Source organism: Bombyx mandarina, chromosome 01 (assembly GCF_030267445.1).
Source record: "Bombyx mandarina strain Sakado chromosome 01, ASM3026744v2".
Lineage (NCBI taxonomy): Eukaryota > Metazoa > Arthropoda > Insecta > Lepidoptera > Bombycidae > Bombyx > Bombyx mandarina.
In genome coordinates, this window is record NC_143208.1 from 9721675 (window position 1) to 9736733 (window position 15059).

General features: G+C 35.2%; 2 protein-coding genes across 4 annotated transcripts; both read left to right on the plus strand.

Annotated features, from left to right (window-relative positions):
• Window positions 1–244: 244 nt before the first annotated feature.
• LOC114245144 (prefoldin subunit 1) lies at window positions 245–1596 on the plus strand. The gene has a single exon (XM_028177178.2). The coding sequence runs from the start codon at window positions 380–382 to the stop codon at window positions 794–796; it is 417 nt and encodes a 138-aa protein (XP_028032979.1). The 5' UTR covers window positions 245–379; the 3' UTR covers window positions 797–1596.
• Window positions 1597–6172: 4576 nt separating this feature from the next.
• LOC114245159 (uncharacterized) lies at window positions 6173–13747 on the plus strand. 3 transcript variants are annotated; one of them, XM_028177207.2, is made up of 6 exons: window positions 6173–6319; window positions 7911–8025; window positions 8917–8997; window positions 9591–9698; window positions 10218–10498; window positions 10743–13747. In XM_028177207.2, exons 2-6 carry the CDS (start codon window positions 7953–7955, stop codon window positions 11094–11096), a joined length of 897 nt encoding a protein of 298 aa, XP_028033008.2. In that variant the 5' UTR covers window positions 6173–6319; window positions 7911–7952; the 3' UTR covers window positions 11097–13747. The 3 variants fall into 3 exon arrangements, with proteins under 3 accessions (XP_028033008.2, XP_028033006.2, XP_028033007.2); XM_028177205.2 differs by lacking the exon at window positions 6173–6319 and adding an exon at window positions 6653–6797; XM_028177206.2 differs by lacking the exon at window positions 6173–6319 and adding an exon at window positions 6967–7099.
• The last annotated feature ends 1312 nt before the right edge of the window (window positions 13748–15059 follow it).

Consider the following 15059-nt stretch of genomic DNA (forward strand, 5'->3'; position numbering starts at 1 on the left):
TTGACGGCCCTTCCTGTAATTTTAACTAATGACGGCCTGAGTGGCCGGCATTAGTTAAAATTACAAACACTTAAATTGCTTTAAAACTGAAGTACCTATTCTAAAGTGAAGTTATAAAAAAAGCGTATGGTGACTTCATCAGATACATGGTTTTTGTCTCCTTTGCTTTTCAAAGTAGACGAGTGGATGAAAAGAGTCTTTGGTCATTATCATAGATATTACACATATTATTTTCACCCACTCTATACTCGAATATATTATGTGTATAATCTATGGGTAGGTAGGTACCGTGCCTACGAAAAGCAACGAGGCTATTTGTATTTAAAATTGACATAGGTGCCCAAGACAGTGATTTTATTTTCTGACAACTATCATCAAAATGGCTAAAACGGTGGATCTAGAATTAAAACAAGCGTTTGTCGATTTACAAGTGCTAATGATTGAAACTAAAAAGACTATTGAAAATATAGATCACCAGCTTGCCGTATTGGGACGCATGCAAATGCATACTAATCTTACTCAGCGTGAAATCGACGTGCTACCACCTGGAACGAAAACCTATGAATCTATGGCAAGAATGTTTGTTCAATCAGACTTAGAGCATATTAAACAGAATTTGAGACAAAAAACCAATACATTGATAAGCCGCATTGACGATTTAAATAATCGCAAGGTATGTTTAAACCACACTTTAAATGAAAGTGAGTCCAACATCAGAGATTTGATTCAGCAAAAAAGGATGAAAAATGAAAATCAGCCAGCAGCAGAATCAAACCCAATACCTTCAAAAAAATAGATGATTGGAATTATAATTATCCACATGAAATCAATTGTTAATGAAGCAACTTTGTCTATTAATTTTTTTTAGCTAATAATACAATTATAATATAAAATAGATATCTGTACATAGAAAAAACTGTCTACAATTGTAAGCAACAATGATTTGCATCACATGAGATTGCTCAACAAACAAGTCGGTGTATTATTAAAATAATGTACTGTATTATTAAACAATATAATAAAAGGATTGAATATCATAAAATACGAGGGGTAAAGAATTTGTTCCCACAAATATTTTATTTGTTATATTATGATGACGTACAGTTCATAGTTCAAAACAAGGAATATTAAATTATAGAGCAGTGCACTGCTATAATATAACAATAAAAATAAGCTGAATGCAAAATTCCACTCTATTATCGTACTTTAAAGTCAAAATAAATATTAGTCTCATAACGTAGGTATCCTGTTATCATCTTCTAAGTTGTAGTAGATCAAGTATTTATCATTATTTCTGTTATAGAATTGGTATATTTGATATTATTATTTCAATTTATGGAATAGTTTCCTTATGTCTTGTATAAATTTCCATTGGACAACTTGCTGGTTCATTAACAATACATTAAATATCTTGAATATATAATAACAATGTTTTATAACTTAATGTTTTTCAAATTTAACAAATATAATATTTTTAAATTTAGTAACATATTTCTTGCATTATTAGTAATATATTATTGCTTTATAAGTTGCTGTTCATTAAAATAGCAGAGAATAAAAAATCTAAATGTATCACAATAAATTATATTAAATCCATTTTTTTTTTCATTTTATGAAATTTACATTGCATTTGAAGTTGTCATGGCCTAAAGGATAAGACGTCCGGTGCATTCATATCTAGCAATGCACCGGTGTTTGAATCCCGCAAGGGGTACCAGTTTTTCTAATGAAATACAAACTTAACAAATGTTCACGATTGACTTCCACGGTGAAGGAATAACATCGTGTCATAAAAATCAAACCTGCAAAATTATAATTTGTGTAATTAGTGGTGTTGGACCTCTTGTGAGTCCACACGGGTGGGTACCACCACCCTGCCTATTTCTGCCGTGAAGCATTAATGCGTTTCGGTTTGAAGGATGGGGCAGCCGTTGTAACTATGCTTGAGACCTTAGAACTTATATCTCAAAGTGGGTGGTGCATTTACATCGTAGATGTCTATGCCTCTATGGGCTTTAGTAACCACTTAACACCAGGTGGGCTGTGAGATCGTCCACCAATCTAATAAAAAAAAGCTGTTATTTCTTAGGATTGAACATCAACTCACAGATAAATGATAAAATTATTTTCAAATAATCGGTTGAATTTCAAGTTTTCATCAATATTGTTAGTGGTTTCGAAGTTAATGAATCATATCTTTCAATGCTTTATGAAAAACTTCTGAACCTACACTGATTAGAATTTGGCTAGGTCATGTTGATGAAATACTTTGCTAATGACATATCTATACAATTTTATTTAAATTTCGGTTTAAAAAATTGTTTTGATCACGAAGAAATCGACATCTGTTCCTCTAAGTGCAGTGGGCAGCCAAAATCCTGTCACCGTCGACTGCGTCGTCAACTCGTACCCCAGAATATACTACTGGGTCATAAGAAGATTAGGTTTTAGCGCACATCTAAGATAACTGAGCGATCGTCAAACAAATTATTTTTATTATGTTTGCATAGTGGCTGAAACATTTTTTATTGGTCAGATAGGTGGACAAGCTCACGGCCCGCCTGGCGTTAACATTGAGACATTTACGTAACTGCTGCCCAGTGACACGAATTTTTTGTTGACGTTTCATTTCCATAAGTTTCATATTTCAGTACTGCTGTCACACACCTTGAGACAAGAGTTCTAAGGTCTCAGTTGTTACAGTACAACGGCTGTCCCTGCCTTAAAACCGAAACGCATTACCGCTTCACGGCAGAAATAGGCAGGATGGCGCTACCTACTCGTGCGGACTCACAAGACTTCCTACCACCAGTAATCAGTATTACAGTTAGGTATTTACAATATTATACCTAACTATTTCTTTGTCTTTTTTTCAATATGGCAATTAGGTACCTACTTAGGATGCCTTTGCTGCACTTTGCTCCCAGTGTTGACTTTTTAAACATCTTCCATTTCTAAGTAACAATTTAATTGAAAAATGGAAAATTAAGAATAAATGAGAAATGGGGCAAAATTAATTGAAATTCATTTATTTGAAATTGTGAAGATGAAATATCACGAAATTGTGTCCCAATAAGATGGAGTGTTTATTTAAGACTGCGGTGAGATTTTTAACTTTATTTCATTTTCCCACATTTTTACACAATTAAACTTGAAGAAATACTAAGTAAATAAAAAAAACTATTCACACAACTTCATCATTCTCGTTGCTACCTTTTTTTCTCTCCTACTTATTCTAGTAACTTTTTTTTATGATTGAAGGATCACTGGTGGCCCAGAGTCCTTTCCAGATTCACCAGGACAGGTGGGCGAGCACGGGCTCAGCCAAGAGGAGGGGGATTTGCTAACAGCTGCCGAAGCGCCTCCGAAGGAGACCTCTAACAACTCAAGAGCAGCTGCTTCGCGAATGGATCTACTACCGGGTCGGAATCGCAGCCCGCTGAGAAGATCCGACTCAGCGGGCTGATGCGTGGCTTAGGTTGCACGTCGAACTCTTTGTCGAGCTCGACGAGTACGGCTACCGTGGTCCCTTAGCCTGCTCCTAGTGTTAGAGCTGAAGGCATCTAATGCAAGAGTTATTGGATCTGATGGATCCGTAAGGATGTGTCTAGGGTAACGACGGTGACTGGCTCCTGCGTGATCAGGATTCGGGGAGTAGTCAGCGGCGGCAACGGTAAGGCGATTATCATGACGCATAGCTTATCGAAGTAACGTTCCGACGCTGTCTTCATGTGTTTGCGGATCGATTCGAGGTTTTTCAGGAGACGACTAGCCTGAAAAACTGGGATTGTAGGGATTGGAGGGTGTCTATGTGTGTGCGAGTCGCGTGAGCGAACACCGACCCGTCTAGCGCTTCGCCGATGACACGGCTATCTACTACTCGTGTAGGAAAAAGTCGTTATTGCATCGGTGACTCCAGATCGCAGTAACCACCATGGGACAGTGGTTCCGGAAGTGACGCATTGACTTCAATCCCACGAAAATAAAGCACAGCGGTGCTCTTCAAAAGGGTCGCCCTCCGAATATCACTTCGAGCAGCCCACACCCTAATAGACGCGTTAGCACCTCCGCCGTTAGCCCATCACTCTCTTTGACCAGCCCATACCGCGCACCTCGAAGGTCAAATATCTAGGCGCCACCCTCGATGATCCTCGAGAGGGATGACATTCCGTCCCCATATTAAAACGGTACGCGACCGTGCCGCCTTCATATTATCACGTCTCTACCCCATGATTTGCAAGCGAAGTAAATTGTCCCTTCGAATTAAGGTGACACTCTACAAAACTTGCATACATCAGTCATGACATAAGCTAGTGTTCGCTCACGCGACCCGCACCAACTTGAAGCCCCTTAAGTTATTCAATCCCGTTTTTGCAGGATAGCCGTCGGAACACCATGGTTCCTAAGGAACGTGGATCTCCATGATGACCTGCAGCTTGACTCAGTCAGTAAGTATCTACAGTCGGCATCATTGCGCCACTTTGAAAGGCACATGAAAACCCTCTTGTCGTGGGCGCTGGGAATTACATACACGATCCTGTAGACCGAATGGTAAATAGTTGACCTCGCCCAAAACACGACATTACAGATCATCCAGATCCATTAAACCGTCTTCGTCGAACCAGTCGCTTGCGACGAAGGGCTCAACGAGCGAATTAACCCATAGACACAGCCCACTGAGTTTCTCGCCGAATCTTCTCAGTGGGTCGCGTTTCCGATCCGGTGGTAGATTTTGCGAAGCACTGCTCTTGCTAGGGCCAGTGTTAGCAACACTTCAGGTTTCAGCCCCGTGAGCTCACCTACATGTTAGGGTGAAGCTGAAATAGCCTCTCAAGGCTATCAGCATAGGAAAAAAACAAACGAACATCACACTCGCGTAAGTCATGACGGGTCAGCAAGTTTTGCAAAGTGTCACCTAGTTCCGAAGGGACATTTTACTCCGCTTAAGTACATACTAGAGGATGACCGAGCTTTGCTCGGTATTTTTTATTTAATTTATAATTGTGTTTTTTAGAAATGATGTTTAAATACGAATTACATATTGATATTATATTATACTATTATTTGATCTTTCAATAAAAATAAAAGTTTATGTTTAAGTTGATTATCGATAAAGATGATTATTAAAAAAACGAATAAAACAACATTTTCTGAAAATAAATCGTAGCTACATCGATTTATCAGTAACGCCTACCCTCTTTTTCTTTTTTCTTTTCTTCTTTATAATTTCTTCTTCATACTTGAAACGTGTATGTAACCTATTATTTGCATGAAATAAAAGGCTTATTATTGTTATTATTATTATTATAGATCGATTTATCGCCCCCGAAATCGCCTGTATAGTAAATTTTATGAAAATTGTTGGAACCGTTTCCGTATCCGAGAAATACTATTGATGCCCTCTGCCCCACCTACACGGATCTTAGGATCTTCGACAATTGCAACAATGTAAAACACATAGAGAAAAATATTTCATTGCCAAATCTGAAATATAAATTTATTTAGTTTATTTCAAATATCCAGATACACTGCGGCTATTTTATTATATGCTAGAGTACACGATCTTACTCTTTTTCATATTGATAGTCAAAATTTCAAACATAACACGCGTTCTAAATTTTCTGAATGTAAACTTACTCATCTTCATATTAACAATGTAGTTGAACATTTAAAAACGTTAAGGCAATATATTGGTTACACGCTCTATAAAATGATACAAGGAAGCCGTGGAAATAAATATGACTAATTTTTAAACTAGAACCCATAAAAGGGTAAAGAAATTTCTTGCTGATGCTGGTATTAGTCTATCAACTTGTAGGTTGTGCATCAGACTCAGTTACCTTTTATTGTGGTATATTGTTGCGTTCTAGTTTATTACTATTACAATAACATTTTTTAATTTTTAATATTACAATTATAAATTACAATACAAGCTATCAGGAGATAACAAGCACTCTCTTATAATAACGGACCTCGGACGTCCAACGGAACGATTAGTTAAAAAACGTATCTTGATAAAATGTAATAGTAGCAAGTACATATGTATTAAGCTTTCAAGGACATCCGAATTCCCGGTAATATAATATGTTCCTGGTGATGTTACTATTCTGAGCTTAATAATGACTTAGATGGTGGCTTAAGTTGAGAGGTAGGTAGGTAGTTAAATTGTAGACTGGATGTGGTACCTAGAGAGACTGTCGGTGCACCATAGAGGACGCATCTAGATAGGGTAAGAGGCGACGCCTAACGACCAGACGAGATAAATAATCATATATTCTCATTAAGCAATTCGGACATCCTTGGAAGTAGACGTTAGAAGGTATTTAATATTATTTTTAAATATTATCTGAATAGTGATGCAGATATTTATTATAGACGGAATTACCAAAGAAATAAAATATATTTGTGTGTAATTTAAATGTCCTCGGAAACGTAGTGTTTTTTTTCTTTAAGCTCATAATTTATTTTCAGTAAATCAATATGCGAGATTTCTTGGGGCGCTGATTACAGCAAAAATATTTAAGTAATATAGCTTTTTTACGCTTAACAGTTTAAGTAAAAATCTAAATCCTTTTTATCCTTTATTATTTATTATACCTACCTAGCACTAACATGTTGATCATAGATAATAGACATAATCGCTCGGTAATGTAAGCCCTAAATGTTTTTTGTTTGATAGCTCTTGCTTAAAATGTGCACAAACTTACCTACCTACTTAAACAAAAACTCAAACTGTGCATAAATTTTCGGCTTTCAAATTAATGAAATAACAAGGCCATTTCCTATAGAAGGACCAGGTATGTTGGCGCAATATACGTGTTGCAATAGACCTTTTGGCGCAATATACGTGTCCGATACCTTAGTTCTAGCGAATAACAAGTCAAAAATAGGTTTTGTGAGCTAATTATTAAATGTCACATTAGTTTTTTTTGGTCTAATTATCACATTAATCTTAACTGATATACAATTATTTAAACTAAATTAATATTTAATTATTTAATCTGATTTGATATTTAACTAAAAAAGTCGTTTGGCAGAAAATGCAGTGACAATTTTATGTAAGACAATATTTCCTCTTTACATAAAATACTTGGTAATGGTATTTATGTACTGTTTGCAAAATTTTTGTAATGTGAAAATTTTTCTAAGTAACTTCAAGATTTATGGAAATTGTTAATGCTCCAGACAACGATTTAATTTAAAACATGACTCAAAATAAACGGTTGATGGTATAAAAAAATCAACCAGATACATTTTCCTGTTGTCTCACTGCACATTCTACACCAGAAATTTTCGAAAAATTAACTTATAGCTATTGATGGTTTATTGCAAATGGCAAACCCATCAGTTCATGATTTCTATGTCTCAAAAACATTGGCATAATCAAATTTAATTAACTTTGTAATGAGCTGGATCTGTGGCCAACAAAATTTTATTGCACTTTAATTTTAAAGATTAAAGGTATTTTGTAGGTAATGGTAAATTATAGGCAATAAGCCTCCATACCTTCTAATTTCAGATGTAATACTCTTTGAATCTAAAGATATTGAAATGCAGTTTATTTTGTGTATTGTAGTGTAGTATTTTGTGTAGTGGCTATTGTTTGAAAACAAACATGATATTGAATAAATTTCCTGGGCTGTGATTCAATTTTACTGATAAAAAACTTACAAATATGTGATCATAAACTGTTGAATTTGTAAACTACTGAAAAGGATGTACAATGTGTATATTTTTTAATTCTAAGAACAGAAATTTCACCTGTCATGATTTACGTAATGATATGTGACATTTTGAAACTTAATCTCATGGGAGTGGCAGCATCCCCATTGTGACTTCTATGGGCCTCATTATAGGATGATGCTTGTTTGGATGTGGGAAAAAACTACTATATTAAGTTTGTGTTCTAGGTCTGTATTTTGCCATAAAAGTATTGCATTTACAAGACAGCAATGGCATCTTCGGATCCGATAATTCCAACAACTTTTGTCCTCAACAATGGTCTAATGATGCCATCCATTGGTTGTAAGTCTTTAGTCAATATTATTTTTTCAATATTTTTTCTTAGCATCAAACTGAGGGTAGACTGTATTTTGTGAAATTAAAGTGATTTCAAGCAAAGACATGTGAACAACAAAAAAACCATAATTGTAACCAAAAGGATAAGGTGGATAAGTTTAAATCAACCGCTATTATTAATTTTTTCCAATAAAATTAATCTTCTTCTTCTATATTCTATCTTCTCCTTCTATCTATATATATATAAATGAATTGCTGTTCGTTAGTCTCGCTAAAACTCTAGAACGGCTGGACCGATTTGGCTAATTTTGATCTGGAATTATTTCCAGAGAAGGTTTATAAAACGCTCGGAATTAAATAAAAATAACAGCTTTGTTCCTTTGATGTGTTCCTCGTCGGACGGATTCATTTTGTTTGTTTTAAGTTTATTTTATACCAAAGTTTAGGTCTTTTATTTATTGATTAAGGCACTACGAAGTCTGCCGGGTCAGCTAATATTTAATGAAATCGTTGGATTGTTTCCATGATAAAGGGATAACATAATGTAATAAAAATCAAACCCTCAAAATCAAAACCATGTAATAAAAATAACTCATGATAGGGTATATTTGAACCCAAGAATGGGTGGGAACTATCCTGCTTGTTTCTGCCGTGAGGCAGGCATGAGTTTCTGGTTTGAAGGGTGAGACGGCCGATTTTCAAAAGTTTGTATTGCATTGCATTTGCATTGGTAACATCATCTAATCTTTGAAGCATTAATGAGTCTGAAGAAAATATCACTTTCTAATATTATAATTTGTGTATAATGTTGATACCATAAAATTTACTCTACTAAGTAGTATTATTTAGAATATATATTAGAAGCTTCACAATAAAATGTAATTTTTATATTTATAGTGGGAACATATCGTATACGACAGAGTGACATTGTCATGCAGGTAGTTGACTACGCTTTAGAAGCAGGTTACCGGATGTTTGGTAAGTGAATAAATTGTAGCATAATGACTGCATAACTTATTTATTTATTTATTTTTTATTGCCCTTATAGGCATACGGCCCACCTGATGGTGAGTGGTTATCGTCGCCCATGGACTTCAGCAATGCCAGGGGCAGAGCCAAGCCGCTGCAACTATCCGGGTCATGATTTTTGTTGCAAATAATGGATTAAAATATGGATGCAATGGAATAAATTGATATAATGGAATGAATCCATACTACCTGGAGCCGCAGCGTTCATCCACAGTGCGTTTCCAGATATCATTTTTGCCACGAACCATCTGGCTTTGGAATGAGCTCCCCTCCACGGTGTTTCATGAGCGCTATGACATGTCCTTCTTCAAACAAGGCATGTGGAGAGTATTAAGCGGTAGGCAGCGACTTGGCTCTGCCACTGGCATTGTGGAAGTCCATGAACGACGGTAGCCACCTACCACCAGGTGGGCCGTATCCTCGTCTCCCTGCTCGGGCAATAAAAAAATAAATAATAATAATTGATTTGATCTAGTTTGGATTCTGTTCATGTTACACTTATCATATACATATTATGCTTTATATATTATATTGCATTTTAGATACGGCAGCCGTTTATGGGAATGAAATTCACTTGGGGGAGGCATTTAAGACTTTGTTGCCCAAATATGATCTTGAGAGAGAGGATATCTTTGTAACTACAAAGTTATGTGAGTATCGGATGCTATAGAACATACCGGTTGGCTGAAAGCTTTAAGACTAAAGAGAAATAAGACTTATTCTGAAATTATCCTTATTTTAATTTGAATAAGCTTGAATATTGCTTGTATTTCTGCATAGTCATGACTCATCACTGCAACTTTCGCATCATCCACGATTCCAAAAGTGTCATTTTCAAAACAAATACATATTATTATGTAAATACCAATGATTTTTAATAAAAAATGGTAAACATAACTTGTTTATTATGTCTTTATGAGATCGATCTTATATAAATACCAATTACTTATACAGTATTTTGATAACTATGGTCGGCCACAAAGACTACAGAGTATTCCAAAGGACGAAAATAATAGGAAGACAATAAAAAACGCGAGTTTAAACCATAAAACTAATTTTAATTAAAATTGCTTACACAACAATGTTTCAGCGAGGCTTTAGGGAGGCCTGTGTGCAGTAGTGGACATTTGTGAGGTTAAAGATAGAATAATGTTTTCATGTGTTTTTAGCACCGTCTGATCATGGCTCACGTGCTGAACAAGCTTATCAAAAATCTCTTGAGAATCTCGATTTGGAATATGTAGACCTTTACTTAATTCATTTCCCTGGGGGTGCTAAGCTCCCTGCTGAGGACAAACGCAATACGAAGATGCGAGAACTGTCGTGGTGTAAGCTCACAGAGTTGTATGATGATGGTAAAGTCAATGCCGTGGGGGTATCTAACTTTACGGTGGCACATCTTGAAGGGCTAATGGAGAGCAACCATGGACTTGTTCCGGCAGTTAACCAGGTAATATATGAAAATATTTATACAGTGGTAGTCGTATAATTAGAAACACTACCAATGGTTGCCAATTGCATGATTATTGATTATTGAATGTGTATATTTTTTACATATTCGTATTTTACGTTGAAGTTACACTTTCATTATTCATAACAAGTATTTCTAATTATATGACCATCACTGTATATATATAAACAAATATTTATACTTCACTGTTTAATAAAATGATAAAAATAATGTGCACTTTAAGGTTGAATGGCATCCCTATTATACTCAGAGCAGTCTTTACAAGTTTTGCAAGCAGCACCACATTACTCTTCAAGCGTACTGTTCCTTTGGAGGGACATCATGTTCAAATAATTCTCTGTTGAACGATCCGGTGGTTGTGAGCACTGCTCTTAAGCTTGAGGTCACACCTGCTCAAGTTTTACTTGTGTGGGCCTTGCAGCAAGACGTCGCTGTCATACCGAAAGCCGTTCATCCAGAACATATTAAAGAAAATATATCACTCAATTTCAAGATTCCAGAAGAAGATATGAAGGCACTAAATCAACTCAGCGAGAAAAACGTCAAGTACGCTTGGGATCCTAGCATTGTTGCTTAATTTCTCATTCATATATCGTATATTAATCAAACTTTTCTATATTAAATGTCAAAATAATAATAATATCTAATGATAATAATAATAATAATAATAATCGTAAAGTGTAGCTGTTATCCCTTAAAACCGGAACGCGTGATTTTCCGCGACAGAAATAGACAAAAAATTGGTAACTACCCCCAAGCTCACGTTTAAAACACGCCCTACCATCGAAAACCGGAACGTGTGCTTTTTCGGAGCAGAAATAGGCAGTAATGTATCCGTAACTTCACACTTATAACACACCTTATTCTAAGCAAGTTTTATTGTTGGTTTTGTTTTCGCGTTGTTGAACAGCACGGCGCGAACCTTGTGAGGAGCTGATTGAGCGATATCACTTTCGATGGCTCGTCACGGTAGCTTGCCGCTAAGGTCGCTTTTTCTGATAAATGAGCTAGGTTTCGCTGGTAGTAATTAAGAGTAGTTCGAAGCTGAGTAATTTCCAGAGCTGCGATCTGCTTGTGGTTAGATTGTTGAATCTGAATGTTTGTTTAGGTTATACATTCAGTCAAAAAAGTATCGGGAATGGATGATTTGTTTACTGTTCCAAATAATAAAAAAAATGGTTTTTGTTGTTAGATTGGCACAACTGTTTTCCAGTTTGGCCGGAGTATTAGTGCTGTTTTTAGTCATCGCAAAAGTGAAGTAAATAGTGACTGAAAATCCTCATTCAAGTTTGAGAGAAATAGCCACCGAACTTTGTGTCTCACGAGTATTTTAAATAATTTATAATCACTTGAGTGTGAAACATGTTCGCATATCCGCTCGACTATTCCCAAAAGGCCTAAATTTTCTTCAAAAACTCAGTCGCATGAGTCGCTGAGGACATGGTAGAACGAACCAATTCCGACCCAAAATTTATGAAACGCCTATTTATAGGTGAGGAGATATGGGTTGTGAGATTGACATAAACACTAGTCTACAAGCTTCGGAGTGACGCCTTACAACTAAACCGAAACCGAAAAAATCATGTCAAAGTCGAACAAAAGTCAATCAGTTGACTGTTTATTTGACTATTACGGTGTTTGTTATACACTCGGAATTCTTGCGGAATTTAGTAAATTCGAAGAAAAAGACCAGACTTTTGAAAATTCTTGGATTTGGCACCACCTTAATGCGCATTTGCAGTCATTGTGAATGAAATTTTTGCCAAAAAATCGACAAATGCCATCGGGCAGTCGCCTTGCTCACTACATTTTTTTTTTAATTTATTGCATATATGGATTGACGAGCTCACAGCCCACCAGATTTTAAGTTGTCATCGAAGCCCACAGACATCTACAACGTAAATGCCGCCACCCACCTTGAAAGATAAGTTATAAAGTCTCAGTATAGTTACAACGGCTGCCCCACCCTTCAAACCGAAACGCATAACTGCTTCATGGCAGAAATTGGCCAGGTTGTGGTACCTACCCGTGCGGACTCCCAATACGTCCTACCACCAGTAAGTACCAAACATGGCCGCAGCCGGCTTCTTTCTTTTTCCTAAACTCAAATTACCACTTCGTAGTGTCCGTTTTTATTCGGTAGAAGACAATAAGGAGAATTCGCGGCGAGAACTGAACGGTATTCCAGAAAAAGCGTTTAAAAAGTATTGTGATGAAATCTATTAGTTGACGTTTAGTAAGTTTATCGTCTCTGATCTGAAGAAGCATACTTTTTGCGTATTTACAATCTAGATATTTTCTCGGTACTTTCTTGATAGAGTAGTACATCGATCTTGGGGTTGGGACAATTTTCTCGAGACTATTAAAGCAAGCTTATAACACTATTGACCTATTGATAAATAACGTAGTAGTATTTCTCTGCACACAGGAAAAATCTTATATATTATCTTGCCAACGTATTTAGTGATTACATTAATATATACCCTACTCTGGATGTTTCTTAACTGAAGATAAATTCATAAAAGTGAATCTCTACGGCATATTGCAATATATTATCTATCAATAATAATCTTCATTAAGTAGTCTAAACCGAATTTATAATTATTTTAAAATGTACTGTGATTTCTTTTATATTTTAAACTATTTTATTTCTGAAATGTTTTATTTTAATATACTTTTATTTATAATCTATTAAAGAAAAAAATTTAAAGGGTAAAGTCTTATTTTAATAAACCTGAATTTACTTAATAAAATTATAAAGAATTTAGTAGGTATAGCCGTTTTGAATAATGTATTTTAAATGCTTAAAGTCTACAATGTGATTTTAATTATATAAACTAAGTAGAATTACCATATCGTCATTGTCGTTTCATAATTATGCAAAATAATGTTTGGCCAGAAAGTTTGTGTTGATTTTTGTTGATCTTGTGGTAAGGACTGAAAAAAGTAATCGTGTTTATACTATTTCAAGCTTATTTGAAATCAGTAATGGATATCCTAATATTTTTTTTAGAATGGGATTGGTTTTTATGGGAAGTAAGTGTATTAAATTTGGTTTCAAAAATGATTGAAAGAATGGCTGGTTAGATTCCTGTAACAGCTTAACAACGGGTGAGCCATATAAAATCGAAATAAATCTGCACAAACTTCTAAACATTTTTTTCTTCCAAAATATTGAATCAAATATGTACCTTACTAATTTATTAGAAATATAAAATATGTCGTGTACAGTGGTGCTTTATTTATCTTAATACCTACCTGTTTTTATTGTCTACAGAACTTTGTATGCTTTTGTTTCCCCAAAATTTACAAAAAGACAAAAACTAAGTACATTTGGGATGTCTCGTCTATTTAAGCGGTCTCTTTCAGATCGTCAATAGTTGGACAAAAACAATATATATCTAATTACTAAAAGGAAATATGTATGTATATGCTAATTTCTGACGTAGGTATTGGTATTGGTATAGGTACAAATTCAGCAAAATGTGAAGTCATTAATCACTTCCAAACTTGATCCCTGGACTACCCAGGGATTCCTAAACTATATTGGGAAAAAAACCCTTTAACGGTAGGCAGCGGCTTGGCTCTGCCCCTGGCATTGCTGACGTCCATGTGCGACGGTGACCACTTACCATCATGTGGGCAGTATGCTCGTCTGCCTACAATGGCAATAAAAAAATTTATCGGAACCTCAAACTCCCATAGCCAGATAATTAAAAAACTTACCAAACTAGATTTTTTCCTGTTTATAGAAAATTTAAAAATTTTGCTGTTATCTGAGTAAACTTTATTTAATTTTCTTATCAAAATATCAAAAACTAAATAGGCAAATTTCACTTAATATCGAATTACGTAAAAATACTTGGTTTTTTAATGTTTTTAGAAAAAAAAATATGAATGAAAATCGTATATTAGAGAAAGTGTGCTGGATAAATCTGGTGCTAAATCTGGTTCAATGTTGGTGAATTACAGCCTTAAATTTCCATATTCATTGATTTTCGAACGGTTTGCACGTTTTGTTGAAAATTGAGTTTTTTACAAATGGAATATTGATACTTCCTTTCAAAATATTAAGTAGTAATTTTTAAAACAAGTTGATTGATACATGTAACAAAACTATACAGTATCTCGGAAGTTTCAAATAAGCTCGTTTGTTAAATAAGGATCGAATTTTAGATCTCGTGGAACCCCAAAAGCTGTTTTTTTTCTGGACTCTCGAAAAACCAAAATTGACTACTCTCTGATGTAGACCGTCATATGGCTCGAAGAGGGTAGTTCATTTCAAAACTGGCAAAAATTATCTTCTGAGACGCAGTTGTTTCAGTAGTAGTAATGAATTCTGCTCTAGTAGTGAAGCTGTACGAGGATGTAAGGAGATGACGGTAATATGTGATACAGCATATCGAGAATTATTCTCCTGAGACCCAGGGGCTCCAACAGAGTACGGGAATAACTTAGCTTGATATAATTTTAAAACAATTTTCAATTTTCAAATTACGCATAAATATTTGTAGTTACAAGTTCATATTATTTCATGAGC